The sequence below is a fragment of the Biomphalaria glabrata genome, chromosome 6, assembly GCF_947242115.1.
Source record: "Biomphalaria glabrata chromosome 6, xgBioGlab47.1, whole genome shotgun sequence".
Lineage (NCBI taxonomy): Eukaryota > Metazoa > Mollusca > Gastropoda > Planorbidae > Biomphalaria > Biomphalaria glabrata.
The window spans coordinates 20,495,056-20,517,184 of NC_074716.1; the positions used below are offsets into that span (position 1 = coordinate 20,495,056).

General features: G+C 32.8%; 1 protein-coding gene across 1 annotated transcript; it reads left to right on the forward strand.

Annotated features, from left to right (window-relative positions):
• Positions 1-727: 727 nt before the first annotated feature.
• On the forward strand, positions 728-22,055 carry LOC106059911 (cullin-5-like). The gene is made up of 19 exons (XM_013217609.2): positions 728-839; positions 4,322-4,431; positions 4,555-4,657; positions 4,778-4,963; positions 5,096-5,237; positions 6,341-6,567; positions 6,882-6,975; positions 7,459-7,589; positions 7,712-7,819; positions 7,936-8,000; positions 8,098-8,230; positions 11,443-11,574; positions 11,819-11,942; positions 16,098-16,198; positions 19,431-19,502; positions 19,658-19,819; positions 19,941-20,050; positions 20,938-21,061; positions 21,234-22,055. Exons 1-19 carry the CDS (start codon positions 825-827, stop codon positions 21,426-21,428), a joined length of 2,334 nt encoding a protein of 777 aa, XP_013073063.1. The 5' UTR covers positions 728-824; the 3' UTR covers positions 21,429-22,055.
• Positions 22,056-22,129: the final 74 nt, after the last annotated feature.

Genomic DNA, 22,129 nt, shown 5'->3' on the forward strand with positions numbered 1-22,129 from the left:
GAATCAGACTTATCAGACTATATAGAGCATGGAATGGGTTGCCTGAGCTAGCCAGGAAAACCAGTGACTTGGCAGAATTGAAGTCATTGGCTAACATGCATGACTAAATGCATGACGCGTAGGACGTAATCATCTTCTTTTTTGAAGAAAAGTCTGTATTATATTATAAGATAAGATAGATAGATTAGATAGATAGATAGATAGATAGATAGATAGATAGATAGATAGATAGATAGATAGATAGATATACACGTTTACGTTTACGTCACAATTCAAGTGTCTAGAGTGTTTCAACCTCAACACACGATTACAGGCGGGTGGGCTGTATGAACTGTATGAATAACTATCAAAATATGGCAAAATATGTAGGTCACAGCTGGGGCTGCACAGCCACGGGAAATACTGTACTCCTCACTAATCTTCGGACTCGAAGACAAGCCTTATTATATACGTGTGTGTGTGTGTGTCTGCAGGTTGTAATTTACACATCCCTGCTATATTGGAACCATCAGCATCTTATATAATATAACATTTATTGTTCACATTTCTTGACTTAGTTTCTTTTGCAGTATGAATATGTTTTTCAAATACTAAACAGATCATCAAGACAGATCTATGATAACGCTTGAAAATATTTATATTATTTATTTATATTTTATTTATATATATATTATATTTATATAGATATAGGCCTATTATATATTATTTATTAACTTTCAATCTTGTAGATTACTAAATATGTTCCTAATCAATATGTCAGCCAAATTAGTTGTTAGTCCGACGCGCTTAAGAAATCTGGCAAACTTCTAATAACAAGGGGAAAAATGACTATGCTTGGGGTAAGTAAAAACATTGTTAAAACATTTTTTTCCATAACGATATATCTCGGTAATGTATATTTCTTAGTTTTGTGTGTTCCATAGATCTAATCCTGTTAAAGGAATCTGCTTTTTTTTTCTGATTTCTAGATCTATAACGAGAACCATATTTGTTTTTTTTTTTGCGTTTCTCAAGTCCAAGTTTCTGTGTAGCACTGTAAGTGTAAGTCTGTAAGTATGTGTAAGTGACTGTAAGTCACTGTAGTGAGAATGTTCAACGTACAGTACTAGACTAGTGACTAGTCTACTAACTAGTCTAGACTACTGAGTACTAGAAGGTCTAGCTAGATCTATCATTCTAGATCTATGTAGCCCTGGGCCTGGGCCATCCATTTCATTTTTCATTCCATTGTCACATTGTCGCTGAATGAACTCTTTATGTTGTCTGTTGTATTTATGTGTATTTTTCTGTTGTGTTGTCTTTATATTATATTAATTATGTGAGAAACGAGTCCTTGTAATCACAACAAATTTCCGTAAGGACCAATTTATAAAGCAGTCTTAGTCTTAGTCTTTTGACTGATCATTTATTAAATCTAGTCTAGAGGCCAGACTCTAGATAGATCTAGATTCTAGATAGTCACTCTAGTCTAGAGATAGATCTAAATCTAGTAACTAGTATAAAACAATAAAAACAACTCAAGATACAGATTTTACAAAGAGAATTCTATTAGATGAATTACAGAAATGGTAATCAAATTGGAGCATGTAGAATGTAGGGAGGTGAAATAAAAACATATCTTTGAAAAAACAATTTTTCTTTAGTACATCATTAAAATACTTTAAAAGAACTTTCCAATGGTGTATAGAAAGTTATGTATATGATTTTTTTGTGTCGGTTTGACCTAACATTGTTGACTATGACATGGAACAAGTGAGGAGAGCTTGTCGCTGGCTCAGCCGGGTGAGACACACTACAAGCTCAAAAGTTAAAAAGTTGAAATTGAGTTAAACTAGGGGCCTTCGATGTAAAGTTTTACCGAAATTTAATAGTAGATCTAGATCTAGTAATCATAGTAAATTTCTAGCTCACAAATCTGATTTCTTTTAAATATTTATGAACTTCACTTGTTTAAAATGTAAATATTGATGAAATAAACAAATTATCGGGTCTAGAGCTACAAGAAATGTCAGAGAGGCGTGGACAAAATGACGGCGCTGTGATGGCAGAAAATAACAAATTATTAAAAAATTGGGATCAAGATCGCCTGAAACAAATTTTTTTCAAATTGCAAGATAAAAACTCTTTAAAAAACAGTATCTAGATCTATAGCTAATAATATCTGCTACAAGATTATAATTTCACTTGTTGTTGAAACACAATATCTTCTATAAAAAAAAATTAATTAAAAACTGAAATGCCCATTGAGGTTACTGTGATTTTGTTTTTTTTCAATTTTGTATGATGTTGCGATGGATCAATCTGAAAATTGGTAGGAATATAGCCAGACATTGTACTATTAGCAGGAAAAAAATAAACACTGTAAAACTTTCCTGTAATGAGTATCAGTAAAAATTAAAATGTAGCAGTAAGGAAAACTGTCTCAAGATTTTACGCTATTTTTGGACACTGGAATTTCCGGAATTTCACCTCCCTAGAGCATGTCTTTCCACCCAGAAAAATGACAGTTATATTAAGAGTAACAAAAAAAACCTAAAACAAATTAATTCCACTTATCTTATTCATGGTAAACCAGTAACACAGTCTAAAAATGCAAAATACCTGCTAGGTGTTATAATAAATGAAAAACTGTCATGGAATTCCCATATTGATGATGAAACTATCAAAAAATCAAACAAAGCATTAGGATTTATTAAAAGAAATTTCTATAAATCAAATAAGAACATAAAACTAAAATGTTATTTAACCTTGGTTAGGCCAATAATAGAATATGCATCCACTGTTTGGGACCCCTCAACTCAAGAAAACATTAAGAAACTGGAACAGACACAAAATAGAGCAGTGAGATTGATAACAAACGAATATTCACATTTGACTAGAGTAATGCCTTTAGTAAAATCAATAAATTTAGAAAGCCTTCAGGATAGAAGACTTAAAAGTAAAGTAGCAATTATACATAAAACACAACCATAATCTTCAAATACAAAAACAAAATTTAATTATAAAATACTCAGAAAGACACAAAGATAAAGGCACATTTCTCGTTCCATATGCTAAGGCTGGCAGTGCTGGAGCCTTGGTCTACCGCGACCTGTGTGTTGAGCGCTTTGCTGTGCAAAGGTGAGGCATGGTCAGCCTGCTCATGGCCTGAAGAAGGGCTGAGTGTCTTTCACCTCCGGTGCCTGTGGCGGGTTTTGGAGTAGGGTGGCAAGATATAGTGACCAATGAGGAAGTGCTACAAAGAGCAGGGTGCCAGGACATCCACTCTGTTATCAGCAGCAGACACCTTGGCTGGCTTGGCCAAGTTCATAGAATGCCAGTAGGTCGACTTCCACAAGACATTCTGTATGGCAATCTAATAGAAGGCATGATAGCGGCTGGTCACCTACTTGTACTGTATACGGATGTGTGCAAACCCGACATAAAGCTCTTCAAAATTGACACTAGCAGCTGGGAAAACGTAGCACTGGATAGATCCACATGGAGAGAGAGCATAAAGCAATGGTGTCGGATTGCAGATGCCATACACAACAGAAGCAGAAAGAAGGGTGAAAATGCAACAGCGCCTGGTGATTACATATACCCAACCTGCGATCGCAGATGTGTGTCAAGGATTGGCCAGCTAGAATCTAGACTAGAATGACTAATCTAGATCTTGATACTGTCTCCTAGAGTCTTTCTTAGTCTTAGTCATAAGTCTTTTAGTCTTAGTAACTCTGTAGTCTTATTCGTCTTTTACTATTGTCTTAGTCTTAGTAGTAGTTAGGCAGGTGCCTTATTTCATAATATTAGTCTTATGTCTTAGACTTAGTCTTATTATCACACTACTATAGACTTATTCAATTACTGGATTATATCCAATTAGAATTATTCAGCTTACTGATCACTCACACTGGTGACTGTTGTGTATGTTACATATTTTTTGCAAGTAGCCTAGAACTAACTACTCATGTATTAAGTGACATGACATAGCATTATGATAAAATTACAAAATGTAAAAACATGTATGTACACTATTCATTTCACTATATTTCAGATCTGCCTACGTTATGCAAAATCATATATATATCATATTACATCCTTTTTTCTTCACTAAACTAGCTTAGTCATTCTACGGGAAAAAAATTAGCATAAAATCTGGGATGAAGATCCTTGCGTTGATTTGTTCTTGATAGCTATTAGATCTATGCTAGCATATTAACTGAAGAAAACGAGAGTGCTTTGAGTTGCTTATTAGTACCTTAAAATGTCAACTTTATTTTAATTCGTCAACATTATTTCTTAACATTCTTTTATTTATTTATTTTTTTTGTTCCAATAGCAACAAGGTCAGTGTAAATTTGATGAAAAATGGCCCTACATGCGACCTACTGTCTTAAAACTTTTACGTCAAGAATCAGTACCTAGACAAGAATGGCAAGATTTGTTTTGGTATGCACTTTTTAATATTTAAACAACAACAAAAGAAGTGTCTGTTTTTTTTTTTTTTGTTATATATTTAAGAGCTTGACATATATTCATCTTCAAAAAAAAATAATAAATTTCTTTTTCCAGGTATGTACATTCAGTTTGTATGTGGGATGAAAAGGAAGGTCCAACTCATATTTATGAAGCTCTTGAAAAAGATATTTTAGAATTCATAAAACAAGCTCAAAGTGTAAGTGAGTAGAGACAAAAATGTTAGGCTTCCTAGATATTAGAGAGCTATTCCATTGTATTAAAGATGCATTCTTTGAGAGCATACTTTAACTATATTAAGTTGTTTTGTTTTTTTCAGAGAGTACTTCAACATAAAGAAGAGTCAGCTCTGCTTCGCGCTTATATAGCAGAATGGGGTAAATTCTTTACTCAATGTGATTACCTGCCCAAACCTTTCACTCAGCTTGAAGCTAATCTCATGGGGAAACTACACAGCAGTATGCCCAAGAAATCACAGGCGCCTGATGAAAGTTTAGTTAGAAAGGTAATATTTTTAAAAGATATAAAGAAAAATTGTATGTTTTCAATTGTTATCAGTATATTTAAAAAAAAACAACTTTAAAATTAATATAGAAGTAATATTTGTATGTCCTTTAACCTGTTGGTGTTGTTTCAGTTGATGTTAGATAGCTGGAATTCCAGTATTTTTTCAAATATAAAAGATAAACTTCAGTACAGTGCAATGAAACTTGTTCATGCTGAGCGACATGGTGAAGCATTTGACACTCAGCTTGTTATTGGAGTCAGAGAGTCTTATGGTTAGTAATGTCCTTTACTTTGGTTTATAAATGGATTTGTCCTTATTGCTTTAGATAAATAATTATATTTATAATTATATAATTAGTTTTAGAATGTTCCTGAGCTTTCTTATCAACTTTCCTTTAATCAAATTTCATGTGAATATAATTGCATTTGTGATGGTGGTCCCAAAACAGTTCTGATGTCAATAAATCTGATTTCCCAATTTTACCAGCAATCACTGCTTAAATCTTATCAGAGTCATATTTTACCTTATTACTCTGTTGAGATTTTCCCAATAAACAGTGATGGGAATTTTCCGAAAAAATGTTCTTATCCAATTTTCTAGCAAAAAAAAAAAAATCAGAAATTTTCCCGCCATTTTTTTTTTTAAATCAGAATTTTTTTTTCCAATTTTTCTTTGTCAAACACACACACCCACCCACCTCCCCTCCCCCGATTTTATTATTTTTCCATTATCGGAAGAATGTGAAAAAAAAAGATTTTTTATTTATTTTGAACATGCGCACATCCTGTCTTTTGAGACAGTTAAATTTCTATTTTTAAAAAAAATTGTGTGTTACTGTATTGTCCTATAAGTCTAGACTAGAGTGGTTTGAATCAGTCTAGATAGATATATTCTAGATAAGATATCTAGTTTCTTTAATTTGAATACTTTTGATCTAGATTATCTAGAGCGTACAGACTTCAATGGCTGCTTTAATTTGAATACTTTTGATCTAGATTATCTAGAGCGTACAGACTTCAATGGCTGCTTGCCAGATTTGAAAAGTTCAGAAATGTATCAGGGTAGAGTATCATGATGCCCGGCCGCTATGCGCTATCAATTTTTGCTCTCCTGTTACGATGACCCCTAGATTTTTCTAATTTGAACCCTGCCTGCCGACTTCCATGAGTTCAAATAGGATTAGATTTAGACATCTAGATCTATTATAAGAATTATAAGATCTAGTATTCTAGTAGACCTACCTACTGACCATCTATATATATGACTTAGGGTTAGGGTTATAGATAGATAGACAGACAGACCGACCGATTGATCAATCAATCAATCGATCTAAGTTTTGATAGTTGACTATTTCTATCATTTGTCTTTCCATAGTAAATCTGAGCTCTGATACAGAGGACAAGCTAAAAATTTATTGTGAAAATTTTGAAAAGGCCTACCTGGCAGCAGCTGAAAACTTTTACAAACAGAATGCACCCACATACTTAGAACAAAATGGAGTTCAAAATTATATGAGGTATGCAGATAATAAATTGAAAGAGGAAGAGGCCAGGGCTAAACGGTATCTTGAAACTGGTTATGGTTGTAACTCTGTCAATAGTGTAAGTATTTAGTAATGTATTTTTGTAATGAAATAAATTGAGTATAAATAAATACAGTTGAATGGTTAATATTAAACTAAACATGCTTGTACTTTGACACTTCTTGTGTAAATCAGTCCTGTATTTTTGTTCTAGTTGAGCTACTACAGTTCTTGCTAAATTTAATTTCTTCATGCTTTTTCCTCTTCAGAGTTGTGATCTTTTTTGCTTTGTCCATAATGTTTGTTTCAACTCCTCATTTTGTTCAAATATCATTAAAAGACCAACATTTTTTATCCAACATTCTTAGTGTACTTTGTGAATTTTTTTTTCAGCTAATAGATTGTTGTGTAGGAGTGCTTGTGACCAGTTTTAAAGATACGATCCTTGCAGAATGTGCCAACATGATTAAACAGAATGAAACAGAAAGTAAGTACAACGCTCTAGATCTTGTTGCTTTGAAATGCTTTATAGATTTTCTTTGTTTTAAAAAAAACCATCTTTATTAAAATCTTTTTTTTATACCTTAAGTAAATTAAACATAATATATTTCTTCTTTTAAACATTTTACAATATTGGTCAATGTGTCATTGAAGTTTGGGCTAATCTGTGGTGGCTGAAAAGACCTATTTTTGATTGGCTGTCACTCCCAGTTTCTTGGGATAGTGATAATGCAACATTCCTCTATTTCTGCTTTTCCTTTACTGTTAAGGCCAGTGTGCGTTCATTTTCAATAAAAAATTATTTTTTTTATGCATGGGTTTTCCAGACTATCCATAACAATTATTCACATTTGGATTACATTTTATACCATTAGCAAAAGCTGCTATTAGTTCTTGCAATCATATAATGCAAAATAAAGGGATTGTTCATAGCAGTTAAAATGAGTTAAGATCCACTTTTTTTTTTCAGAGTTGAGACTAATGTTTAGTTTAATGGACAGAGTACCAGAGGGTATACAGCCAATGTTGCAAGATCTTGAAAGCCATATAGTCAGTCAAGGTCTTGCTGATATGATGGCTGCTGCTGAAACAATAACAACAGTAAGATTTTTACCGCAACTTTTTAAAAATATTTCCTACCAAAATGTATCTTTGTGATGATAGTTCATTAGAAACATTTGGTACAAATTAATTTACATTTATTTTGATTTGCTTCCATCTAGGACTCAGAAAAGTATGTAGAACAACTCCTAGAACTTTTCAATAGATTTAGCCAGTTAGTTTCTGATGCCTTCAATGATGATCCACGATTTTTAACATCCAGAGATAAAGTAAGTCTACAATACATACTTCATGTTCATAATAGGAATCAAATCTGTTTTGATGTGCTAGAATTTGTTTATGTATGATTAACAGCCTAGATCTTTGTCATACTTGCTATTTTCAGGCCTATAAAACAGTTGTGAATGATACATCAGTATTTAAGCTGGAAATACCTGTTAAAAATAAAGGGTAAGAAACTAACAATTGTGTGTGTGTATCTAAAGATAGTGTGATGCTTTTTGGCTTTTTTAAGCACATGATTTTATTGATGTTTCCATCCTAAAAGACTTGGTGCAAAATCTCAGCCTGAATCCAAGTGTCCTGAACTTTTGGCAAACTTCTGTGATATGCTCTTGAGGAAAACAACAATAAGTAAACGTCTGACTCCAGAGGAAGTTGATAAAAAGTTAAAAAATGTGGTAAGCTATTTTCTGTAAAATTCTTTATGTACAACATTGTGAATGGAAAAGCTTTAAAATATTATGTGCAAATTGTATCACTTGGAACTTAGCTTAAAAGTTCCTTATATATCAAGTCTTAAGTATTGTCCATTCATTTTGGTATGTTAAAAATAAAAACATTTCATTTAAAGGCATTCCTTGTTTACTGATGATTCTTGTGACTTAAAATTTCATAGAATTACAAATGATAACGGGATATATATAATTTTTTTTTTTTTTTACATAAATAAAATAGTTTTGTTGTGTAAGTCCTCCCGCTTTGTCCTTGAAGAAATTCTTTAGAAGGTTTAGCCTTAAAGTTTCATTATATTTTGTCAGTCTGACATGGCACATGAAATTTGTAAATAGTTGAAAGGTTTATGGATTGGTCATTGAATCCATTTAGATCAGTGTTTCTCAAACTGTGTGCCGCGGCACACTAGTGTGCCGCCGAAGATTTGCAGGTGTGCCGCGGGAGTTTTCAGAAAGCCACAAGTGCAGCGTTACACAAGTCTGCTACTATTAATTTTTTTTTACGTTGCGATGACATCCCCACTTGCAATGACCAGTAATAGTAGTGGGTCGCTCCATATTGACGGAAAGGGTTGTTAGCTCTTCAGGTTATGGCCGTTATGGCATTGTCCACTATACAAATATTATTATAGTGACTCAAATGTAGGCCGCCTTAGCAGACTCACGTCAGTTCTTGAATTGGTTACGATAATAATGTGATAGTAAATGTTATTGTTTTGTCAGCCCCGTCCTGTTAGTGTAACCCAGTAACCCACAATGCTGGCATGTTGAAAGAATGTGCTCATTAACAGATAGGGGGGGGGGGGGGGTAATTGAATTCCTTTTAAGCCTATATATATGGACGATCTAACTTGAATAAACCAGCATTTAAACTTTAAACAGATAAGAAAGTGTTTGTTAGTCTGTACTAGCCTACTATTACAAATAATAAGCGATGTGTTTCATGTAAATTGTTTAGGTGAATTTTAATAATAACAAATTATCAATAAGCATTATTCATTGTTATCCATGGAGAAATACGTTAGCAAGAATGAAACTTCGCAAGCGTTAAATGAAAAGCAAGGAACCAAACGAAGGTACAAAGAAGATTACATCGGATATGGTTTCATATCTTCGGGACCTGAAGATGTTCCATTGCCATTCTGTCTGATCTGCAATGCAACTCTGTCGAATGAGGCACTTGTTCCAAGCAAATTGAAGAGACACATGGAAACAAAACATCCAGCTGTAAAAGCGCAACCGAAGGAATACTTTGAAAACATCAGGGCTCAACAAAATAAACAAGCTAAGAAACTTACGAACTACCTAAAGCTGCCAGAAAAGGGATTAATTGCAAGTTATAATATAGCTCAGTTATTAGCAAAACGCAAGAAAGCATACACAGAGGCTGAATCAGTCATTGCACCAGCTTTAGCAATAGTTGTTGAAACTATCCTTGGACCCGATGCCGCCGAAAAAGTTAAAAAATTTCCTTTGTCAAATGATACTATCTCACGCAGAATTGAAGACTTATCGTCAGATTTACAAGATCAAATCTGCGAACACTTCGACGTGACTGACAATGAAGTGTCTCTGCTGTGGTCTCTTCAAGTTGATGAATCCACAGACGTTAGCGACAAAGCCCAGCTGCTAGCTTTTATTTGGTTCATAAAGGATGAAAAATGTGTCAACAAATTCTTATTTTGAAAAGACTTACAAACTACGACCAAAGGCGAAGATATTTTCAAAGTGGTGAACGAAAACATTTTGCTATTCAAACTACAGTGGAGAAACTGTGTCAGCGTTTGCACCGATGGCTGTCCTTCCATGAAAGGAAATAGAAAGAGATTCGTCACTCTTGTGCGTCAAGAAAATCCAAATGTATTAGTTGTTCACTGCATGATTCACAGAGAAGCTCTTGCCTTCAAATCTTTGCCGAAAAATTTTATGTCTGTTCTGGATCAAGTGATGGAAGTTGTAAACTTTATCAAATCTCGACCGCTTGCATCCCGACTTTTCTCTCAGCTCTGTGAAGCAATGGACTCAGACTACAAATGTCTGCTGTATCATACCAACGTTCTTTGGCTCTCCAGGGGAAAAGTGTTAAAACGTGTCGTCCAACTCAAGGCCGAGTTGATATCATTCTTGGAGGCTGAAAAAAAAGACTTTGGATTTTCAATTCATGACGAGATCTGGAGGGTTAAGGTGACATTTCTCTCTGATTTATTTGATAAATTAAATTCATTGAATTTAAGTCTTCAAGGACCATCGGAAACCATCATCACTGCATCCTCAAAACTGAAGTCATTTGGGGAAAAATTGTCTTTGTGGCAAAGTAAGATCTCGAAAGGAGTCTTCGACTGCTTTCCTACTTACAATGAATGTGCTTCAAATGAAGAAATCACCCCCGAAATTTTGGACACTTTGACACACCTGCAGTCAGCATTGCAGCATTACTTTCCAACAATTGGAAGTAATGAATATGGATGGGTCAGCTATCCATTTGGAAACAATGAAGCTACAAATCTGACAACTGAAGAAGCAGAACAGCTCATAGATTTAAAAAACGATGCAGTTCTTAAGTCAAGTTTTGTAGAGAAAAGCCTGGATGTCTTTTGGATTTCAATCAACAAGTTATATCCTGCAATCAGTTTAAAAGCAATCAAAATAATTCTTCCATTTGCATCTTCATGGTTTTGTGAGTTTGGATTTTCAGCACTGACTGAAATCAAGTCTAAGAAAAGAGAAAGACTTCTTACAATAGACGATGAAATGCGAATTTGTTTGTCGGCTCTGGAGTCTCGATTAGATCGAATTTGCTCTCAAAAACAGGCACACCCTTCACATTAAATGTGATACTTAAAAACGGGTAAAATCTTTTTTCTTTTTTATTATAAAACAACTGTTGCTCTTCGTGGTGTGCCGCGAAATTTTTGTAGTTTTTTTACTGTGCCGTCAGACAAAAAAGTTTGAGAAACACTGATTTAGATCATTTTTACTTAGCTGATAACATATTTCTTGTTTGTTCAACTCTAATAAAAATAATTGTGTCTTTGGTTCTGTTTACCATTTAGATCATTTTTACTTAGCTGATAACAGCTTTCTTGTTTGTTCTACTCTAATATAAATAAATGTGTTTTTGGTTCTGTTTAATTCTTCCCATTATTTGTTTGTTCTAGTTGCTTGTATTAAAGTATGTTCAAAACAAAGATGTCTTCATGCGGTACCATAAAGCTCATCTAACAAGAAGACTTATTCTAGACTCTTCAGCAGATAATGAAAAAGAAGAAAACATGGTGGAATGGCTCAGAGTAAATTTATTTGTTTCACTTTAAACTTTTAGTACTGTACAATAGTTTAAATTTACTTCTCTAGCACATTCTGAGCTTTATTGTTAAAGTGTAGTACAATGGTTGCTTAGTTACTACAAGTAGCTGGTTCTAGGAATTAAAAGTTTGTTTTTCCATCTCTTTTTTCTGATTCTGTATCTAGTTGGAAGTAAGATTGGACATAAGATTTTAGACACCCATTACTTTCATTTATGTCTCTATTTAGGATGTTGGTATGCCAGCAGATTTTGTCAATAAATTACAGAGAATGTTTCAAGACATCAAAGTGTCTGAGGATTTAAATTATGAATTTAAAGAGGCTCACAGAAATAATAATGAAGGCATTGCAGGTACAAAGTAGAATGGTTTCTTGCCCTATTCACATCAATCTAGTTAGTTACTGAGTAGAATAGTTAATTCACTTTTCTAGATGTACTATTCACATAAATCTAGTTAGTTACAGGGTTTATCTTGGCTTATCATGGTCCCCGCAGACCATTGATTAACTTCCAAGAAGAAAAAAATAGATGAAAATGTTCAAATATATACATTTTTTAATTCATTATCCAGCAAGTTGCTGAAAAATTGTCAGTGTGTAAAGTGGCAGGTCTTACACCCAATCAGAAACAGCATTGTCAACTTTCAATCAATAAAAAGTTGTTATTAAAATTCAAAAATTACAATTAGGTGCTTGCATTTTATTGATCAAGATTTTTTTCTCCCATAGTAACATTTTTAGCGGCCCCCGTAAGGGGAAAAAGCCGCTGTTAGGTTTGTGCAAAATGTCCGTCTGTCACACTCAGATCTCGAAAACTAGAAGAGATATGAAAAATATTATTTCATCATTAAATCCGGCTTGAAAAGTTTAGGTGCAACGGCTACTTTTGGTTTTCTAAAAGCAAACCGTTTAATTTATAAAATTAATTATGCAAGCGATTTTTTCATAAAAATACACCAATTCTAAAACAATTATGTAAATGTAAGGGAGGCAATGTTACAATATGCTAACAAAGATGGACAATTTTTGTGTATTTTCAGTATCACTAAGTCAAATATATTTTTAAAATGTACAGGAAATGTTTACAACAAATACAAATAATAGTTAAAGACGTTTTTTCTAGTCAACTAGCTGCTAAAATTAAAAGAAAACATTTCTGTTTGTTTATAAAGGCTAATAATGCACTTTGTATGTAAATATCACGCACATTTTTTTAAATGGACTTTTTATGCAGCGATTTTCGTGCAGTAGCGTAACGTCGCAACATGATCAGGTGCTAAACCAATTCCTTAAACTTTTTTTAAAAATCAGATTTTATTTATTTTTTGTTTAGTGCCCCCATCCGAATAAAAGAAGCTTATTTTTGTGCGTTTTGTCTGTTGGTCGGTCTGTCCGTCACGATTAGATTTAAAAAACTAGAACTCTAAAAGCTATTGAAAATCTGATTTACCCTTTAATGTTCCTCCCATAACATCTCAATAGTTTTAAGTATCTAAAATTGATTGTTCCGGATTTTTTGTGCAAAACTAATCAACGCCAACAAATGTTTGTTTGCTCTTCTAACTTATATTACATTCAATTTCCATGCTTAAACGTTGCAAAAACACATTATCAATTATATGTTGTTCCGTTTTTTATGTAAATAGCATATTAATGCTAAATCATAATCTCTATACTGACTTATATTTCATTAAGTGTAAAAATGTTCCGGATATTGTTTTATAAAACATGAATTATGCCTAATGATTGTTTGAAATCGCATAAGGCTTTTAAAAAAAGTAATTTACTAGAATTGATTACTGAAAATTACTTTTTAGACATTTAATTTTCTTGTAAAACATAACATAGAAGTTTTGTAATCGATAAAGAAAGTTCCGGATTTTGTTTCTTACAAATCGTCGCCAGAAATTTCCGAATTTATTTAAAAATCTACTAACGCCAAATAATTGTTTGAACTCCCTCTTCTAATTAATAAACAAATAATCTTCTCATTTACGAAATAATGTTTTTACGGATTTTTATGAAAAATATTTTAACTCACTACTCTCTTACAGTACATTTAACTTTCTACCTAAAACATTAAAAAATCTAATTATCGTTAATATTATGTTCCGATTTTTAAGGAAAACAGAATCCAAACACCAAAGTAAGGTATGAAAATCTCTCCACGTGGCTGTAGTACATCTAATTTTTATACGAGACCATCCAAAAAATTTAATTAACGGTATTACATTTATCTGAAATTCTCTTTTTCTTTTACTATTTATACAAACATCCGGAACAATCTATTATATAAACTTTTCAATTGTGTTCATACCTAAAAATTATTGCGATGTTTTGAAACGTAAAATAAAGGTTAATCAATTTTTAATAACTTTTAGTTGTTTTTTTTTATATCAAGATAACGGACAGACCGACTGACAGACAAAACGCAAAAACAATGTGGCTTTGATCCTTTTTAAATAATATCTATTAGAACTCAGTGCACCAATGTCTATGAACCCTCGTTAAATATCTCGTGTAAATAAAGACATTTTTTTTGTATGGTACCGGTACTAGCCTATTGTGAGGTAATGGAATTTTTTTTCTTTGACGTCATATGAATGGACTCTTTAAATGTAATGTTAAAAGAACGCACTCGGTGCACCAATGTCTATTAACCCTCGAAAAAATTGATTGTATTAATGAAAACATATTTTAGTCTAACTAAGCCGTGTGACGTAGTGTTTTTTTTTTCCTTTGACGTCACATGGAATGAATTCTTTAAATGAAATGCTAAAAGAACGCACTCGGTGCACCAATGTCTATGAACACTCGAGAAATGGCTCGTGTTGATAAAGGTGATTTTTAGTCTAGCTAGGCCTTGTGACCTAGTGTTTTTTTTTCCTTTGACGTCATATGGAATGAATTCTTTAAATGAAATGCTAAAAGAACGCACTCGGTGCACCAATGTCTATGAACACTCGATAAAAGGCTCGTAATGATGAAGGCGATTTTTATTCTAGCTAGGCCGTGTGACGTAGTGTTTTTTTTCCTTTGACGTCATATGGAATGAATTCTTTAAATGAAATGCTTAAAGAACGCACTCGGTGCACCAAAGTCTATGAACACTCGATAAATGGCTCTTATAGATGAAGGCGATTTTTAGTCTAGCTAGGCCGTGTGACGTAGTGTTTTTTTTTTCCCTCTGACGTTATATGGAATTAATTCTTCAAATGAAATGAAAAAAGAACTCGGTATAGTAATGTTTATTAAGCCTCGTTATGTGAATCGCGTTTAAAAAAGGAATGATATCTTGATTTAGATCTAATCTAGATTTTTTAAACTAGATCTAGATTTTTATTACAGTATATCAAGATCTGGATTTATATTCTAATTAAAATTATTTTAGAGTCTAGATCTAGAATTTCTAGATCTAGTTTAGACTAAAATAGACTAGATTAAGATGTAGAATTTCAATTTCTAAACTTAAAGTGTAAAAAAAAGTGTAGATTTTCATTTCCAAACTTTTTGATCAATATTGTAATGTTTTAATATACTAAAACTAATCTACTATTTTTTTATTAAATTTAAATTTACGGCAAATGAATCTTTGAAACATTATTACTTTTGACCATCGGATGGCTGCCTGGTCGTGCGGTTTGCGCGCTGGACTGTCGTTCAGATTTATGGATGGCCCAGGGTTCAAACCCTGCCCGCTCCCATCCCCCGTCGTCCTGCGGGAGGTTTGGACTAGGAAGTAATTATCTTCAACTCTGAAGGAACATCCGAAACGTGTAAAACATTTTACATCAAAATTAAATCACCTCTTGAATATTATTTGCGAATATGCAGATCCGACAGGGATCCGACTTCGACGGGGGCCGCCTCTGAGTTTGTGTAACACAAACTCTCTTTGTAATCTTGTTTTTTTACTATTCCACTTTAGCTTAAATGTGTTGTATTAAGAGAATTATTGATACATCAGTCTCAAAGTTGATTTTTGTTTTTAAAGCAAATTTTCTCATCTCTCTGCTTGTGGTCCTGTATGCGGCATAGGCTGCCACCAATTTTAATTACAGTCATGTCCAGTTGTGCATGTAAACTAAGAGAATTAGAAGAATTACAGAAATGAGAATCAAATTGGAGCATGTCTTTCCACCTAGAAAAATGTCAGTTATTAAGAGTAACAAAAAAATAATAAAACCAATTCCACTATTTTATTTTATTCATGGTAAACCAGTTACACAGACTAAGAATCTTAAACTTAATTCCACTTTCAGTCAGGGTGTTTCAAGGTCACTTATCACCAAGAAGTACATAGAAGTCTAATTCATAAAGCAGTGCTTGAGTGTGTGTATGTGGGCATATGTTTACATATGTGACTGTTGTTCATGTTTACATCTATATTATTATTGTTAGGTGGTCAATTGTAGTGAAACTGAATTTCCATTTGCTTAGACCAATAAAATTGTCTTTATTAAATTAAGATCATTAATGTTTATAATGTGACTTTCATTTTCTTCAGATGCAATAAATATAAAAATTTTAAATGCTGGTGCATGGGCCAGATCTAGTGAAAGAATTCCTGTATCTTTACCATTAGAGTTGGAGGACTATATACCTCAGGTAGTAGAATGGTTTTAACATTTAAGTTTCTGGAATCTTTACATAGAGTATAGCTTTACTGTAATGGGGGACTTGTGCTTTTTTACTTTATGCAGTTGATGATTAGACTCTTTGAAAACTCTGTTACTAAATCATTCATTTATGAATTTTTAAAAATAATTTCAATATATTACAGACATGCCTACCATCCTGCATTATGTGGAATTGTCCCGCAGAATCATCAAAAAAGCTCACATGTTCGACCGGTCCACATTCTCAATTTTTTGTCCCACCAAGTCCGACTGAAAAATTGCCGTTATTTTCATTATTTATTAATTATCCGAAATGAAAATACTGAATGCCAAATAAATAATATATATAGGTCTGTGTTTATTTTTTACATTTTGTCTCCTCCCAGACCCAGTATGTCATAGAATTACGAAGATATAGTTGAGATAGATTAGATCTATTCTTAGAATCTAGTAAGCTCTACTATTATAAGCCAAATGCTCCATTAAAAATCCTTTCTTTTCCTGACAATGGTCCCGATCTAGATCTAGAGAACTAGATCGTGATCATATAGTCTAGTTAGATAAAAAATAGATTAGATCTTTTATTTAGATCTATCTATCTTATTAACGTATTCTTATAACAGACCTGCCTACCGTTACGAAAAATGCGTATTCGTTACGCAAAATCTCCCAAAAATGACCGTCAGTACGCATATACGCATTTAACCCGTCGCGTTCCCCCCCCCCCCCCCCTCTTGCCTAGCTTACCATCGGTCACGGAGGTCACGCTAAGCCGTCCTGTTGAGGGGGGGGGAACAGAAAAGGTGGGGGAACACATTGAGTCCAGATCTATACGTTGATTGGTTCTTAAAAGCAATTAGATTTAGTCTAGAAATGAAGAATGTGACAGTGAGGGAGTGGCGGGTTGGTACTGTCAGTTAGCTGATACACCAACGTGACTTTTTTTTTTTGTAAATTCATTAGTAGAAAATAATTATGTTGAATCCCTGATTCCCGTATTCATTTGTATAGAAAAAAAATATCGAAGTGCTATCGATTCAAAACACATTGAGTGACATTGTAGATATCTAGTCTAGATCTGGATTCTAGATCTAGAATCTAGATAACTTGTTATACAGGAATAGATCTAGCTAGACATTACGACTGATGATTACGTTATGTCATGAGTCTCTACATTACTCTACAATCTAGATCCAATTTAGTTGCAGTATGATTTAGATTGACTAGATCTAGATCGATAACATCTACTACCATCTAGTCTAGATCTAGACTAGATTAAATTCTTAGTCTTAGTATAGAATAGATCAAGGATGAAGGTAGGCTTACGAAAGTTTGGAGTAGACCTACGTTTGTAGCGGATCCACGGCATCGGTAACACTCTTGAGCCCAGATCTAGAGTAGATTATATTCATTATATAGACATAGATCCAAATCTAGTCTAGATATCATCTCTATTGTCGTATTGATTTAGATTTTAGATCTAATCATGACATTTAGATCTAATATTATATATATATATATATATATATATATATATATATATATATATATATATATGACAAAATAGTGGTTCGCGTGTTACGCATTCTGGTGCCAAAATACGCATTTTGACCATCAGCGTTACGCATTTGGACTTTTTTTGGTAGGCAGGTCTGTTATAATTATATTCTTAGACTGTCTAGTCTATATAGATCTACCATCTAACTCTTATCTAACCTGTTTCTAAGTAAAGGAAAAAGATTTTTAAAATACTTTAGAATCTAGATCTAAAAGTAATTAATCCAATTAAGGCATAGATCTAGTTACTAGTAAGGCTAAGGCCTAAATAAGGCTATAGAATGAGATCTACTTATTACTAAGGACTTAGTCTAAGTCTAAACTAGTTACTAGATCTAGAATCCAGAAAATTAGAAGTAGGACTAGAATTAGATGTAGATGATCTTAGATCTAGATTTCTAGGTCTGTAATAAATTTAGTTCTCAATAAGTCAGTAGATCAAGAGATAAATAGACATATTTATAATATAATTATTATAATCTGTGTCATTAGACTTAGAGCCAAGAGGACCTAAATCTAGATTAGTACACTCTTAGTCTTAATTAATTCTAGAATTTAGATCTAGAATAAGAGTGACTAAGAGTAGAGCCATGGATAATCAAGTATATCTAGAATAATCTAGATCTGGTAGTAAAAAAAAAAAATAGATAGTAACATTAGGTCATTAGACTAAAGAAAAGTATATAGTTAATGATTAGATCTAGACATTCTAGAATAAATTCTTTAACTTCTAGAATATTCTACACATAGAATCACTAAGAATCTAGATCTAGAATAATCTTACTGTTATAGTAAGTAAATCTAGATCTATTTCTGTAATGTAGATCTATAATGACTCTTAGACTCAATATATATATATATATATTTTTTTTTTTTTTTTTCAGCCATTAAATCTAGTTAAGGCCATGGAATTCATCATAAAGACTCTTTAAAAGAGTAATAGAGTTAGATAGAACTAATGATTTCAAACAAAGGACATAATTAAGATTTACAGGTTTTCTTAGTTTTAATTATATTATACTATTTACATATCTATGTATAAGAAACAAACTTGCATTGTTATTTAAATAATAATTGAAGTTTTATTTATTGCACGCAATATGGCTGCGAAAATAAATGCGTTTATGTACCACATTGGTGCCCAAAATTCCACATTTTCAACCCAGTGTTCCACATTCTGTGTATTGGGGGTAGGCATGTCTGTATTTAGGAGCAATAGGTCTTTTTTTATTTAGAAATTGATTGTTTTATTGTTGGGTCCTTATAGGTTACCATATTTTTACGCATGTAACTCGTGTGTTATACAAATTTTTACAAATGAATGGCAGCTGTGCAGGGTGTAAAAAATTATTTTACTCATAAATATAGCGTAGCTGGTCTTTATACTTCCTATAGTTTGCTGTGTGGTTGTGTAATGTACATTGGAAGGCTTTATGAACATCTCATTAGAAACCTCAGGAAAACAAATAGTACTGATGCAGCAGAAAATCTTCAATATACCAAGTTTGCGTGAAGTCACACTTTGCACATGCTGGGTATACAAGGGTGCGGGTTTTAAGTTTATTTTTTTTAACTTATTATGTAGTTTGTGTGGAGTGAAGTATATGCATTATATGCGCAATAATTTGGTAGTTTTACTTTTTTTTACAATTTCTATCTTTTAGGTAGAAGAGTTCTATAAACACAAGCACAGTGGTAGGAAGCTTCAGTGGCATCATGCTATGTCTAATGGAGTTGTAAGTAGGCCTTCATGAGAAGTTCCTACACTTTTTCATATGCTCTTAATTTACTGAACATTAAGGTACCCTAGATGATGTAGATGTGTTAAGAATGCACCAGACAGCAATAGAAGAATTCAGCAATGCTAGTATTCCCATTCATATTTCTGCAGATTACTTTTTCAAATGAGGTTGGCCGTTATGAGCTAGAGGTTACAACATTTCAGATGGCTGTACTCTTTGCTTGGAACCAAAGACCTCAGGAAAAACTTTCTTATGAAAGTCTGAAATTAGCAACAGAGCTGCCTGATAATGAATTGAGGAAAACATTAATGGTAAGTTAGGCTTTAACTTTGTAATCCTGATTCATACACTGGACTTGTTCTTGTTGAAGTAGTACCTAAAACATTTTTTTTTTTTATTGATTTCCATTCAATTTTTATTTTCATTCAACAGTCTCTCATGTCATCCAAAAACAAAATTTTACTGAGCTCTCATGAAATGAAAACATTGAGAGATTTCAATGACAACACAGAGTTTTGGATCAACCAACAGTATGCATTTACGTAAGTTCTCCTAGATAGACACTCTTGGACTTGGTCTTCTACTAACTTATACCTGTAACAGTTCTACTAACTTATACCTGTAACAGTTAAGGTAACCATCTGACTGACTATACTTTAAGTGATCACTATGACTAGTAAAAGTCAACCAGTTTAGACACTGAGACTGAACTTATTTATTTTACAATTATGTAATGGCTTGTGGTTTTAACACTTCAATTAATTGCTGCACCAAGAGTTATTGGTCATTCATTAGGAGTTCTTTTATATTCTGATTTTCTTTAGATTACTTGTATAACACCTACCATTGTAATGTAAAGTACTTTCTTTCCTTTAGTTGTCCAACCAGAACTGTACAAAATGATTACATTTATTTCTCTCTGCCTTTTTTTCCTATAGCTTTGTATTTGTTATGTCTGTTGATGGAATCTTTTCAGGCAGAGCAGTTGGAGTGATTCAATAACAAGAATGGTGAAACCTTTCACTAGTATACTGCAGAACATTACTTGGTTTCTACTTTTTGGAAGAAATGATTTTTGAATCATCAAGTCTTATTAGGCTGTAGACATTTCTTTTACCTAATTTCTTACAAATAGCTATTCTTACTTTTTGAGTTGCAGTGGCCTACTACTCATTAGGTGTAGATTTCAAATGGACTAAATTTGCTGGCACTAAATCTCTAGATAAGGAGATCAGGGTTGGTTTACAATGTGTTTGTCCTTCTTCTTTGTTAATGAGATTACTCTGTGTCAGGACTGAGTTCTGGTCAGCCTGGGTCTCCTGTTTACTGTAGAGGAGAAGGGGGGCAATTCAGGTGGTTGATTTCAAAACTGTTATTGTATGTAACTCATGATAAGGCAGTGTGTTTTTGTTTTTATTTTGTGTATTAGAAAATTTGGTAAAGCCCAGAAGAGAGGAAAAACTAATTTGATTGGACGACTTCAATTGACTACAGAAAAGAGCAGAGAAGAAGACAATGAGGGAATTATGCAGCTTAGAATTTTAAGAGTTCAGGTAATGAGAGAGAAAGCATACTGTTTTGTATTCATTGAAAAGTTTCAACATTTATTAGAGAAACAATATTGAGTATTTCAGTACCTGTATCAAAATATTAACTTTGCAGCTTATTGTAGGAACATACATTTTTCTTATCCTAGAGGTGTAACTTTTTGTTTCCTTTCTTTAGGAGGCTATCGTGAAAATCATGAAGATGAGAAAGAAAATGACTAATGCTGCTTTACAAACAGAACTTGTGGAAATTCTGAAAAATATGTTTCTACCTTCCAAGAAGTTGATCAAGGAGCAAATAGAGTGGCTGATAGAACACAAGTACATGAGGCGAGATGAAGATGATATTAATACATTTATCTATATGGCATAATGTGTGTATCTATTTGAACATTGACTAAACAGAAGAAACGGTGAGCCATGGTGAAAGTACTTAGCTGTTTTAGATGATGTGTCTGTAGCTCAACAAGTACTTTTGTATCAAAAGTTTGTCTTAGTCTATTTGGTTTAACTGGCTTTTTTAAAAAGAAAAATGCATTGATTTAATTTGCTGTTTCAAATGAGTGATTGTGTGTGTCTGAGAATTTTTTCGTGTAAGATTTAGCTTGTATCAATCAGAATCAAGTTATGTAATTTTTAATAGAGACAGACTTTTTAAGACAACAAATTGTCTAGAAACATTTTCTCAAAGAAATAAAATAGTCCTGTTTGTCAGTTGCTAAATCTTGTTTCAATGCATATCAAATTGTTTATGTCTTAAACATTTTCTTAAATAAAAACAAAATAAAATAGGTCTGTTTGTTAGCTCATGGTTCATTGCATATCAAATTGATTCATGTCTAAGAAACAGGCCTTTGTCAGTGGCTAGATTGTGTTTCATTGCATATCAAGTTGATTCATGTCTAAAATATTTATACTGGTAGTTGTAATTTTATTTTTACTTATATTAATGTATTGAAAAAAGTTTTACAACCATTGAATATTAGAATTTTGTCTTTGTCTGTAAAAATCAAAAAGATAATTTTATGCATATGTATCTGAATGGTTGTCATGGTATAAATCTTGCCTGTGGGT

What these genes read in the sequence shown, in the direction of transcription:
- LOC106059911 (XM_013217609.2), top strand. An exon ending in CTGCTGAAACAATAACAACA is followed by an intron (nt 7,590 to 7,711) that starts GTAAGATTTTTA and finishes GCTTCCATCTAG; the next exon opens with GACTCAGAAAAGTATGTAGA. An exon ending in TTTTAACATCCAGAGATAAA is followed by an intron (nt 7,820 to 7,935) that starts GTAAGTCTACAA and finishes TGCTATTTTCAG; the next exon opens with GCCTATAAAACAGTTGTGAA.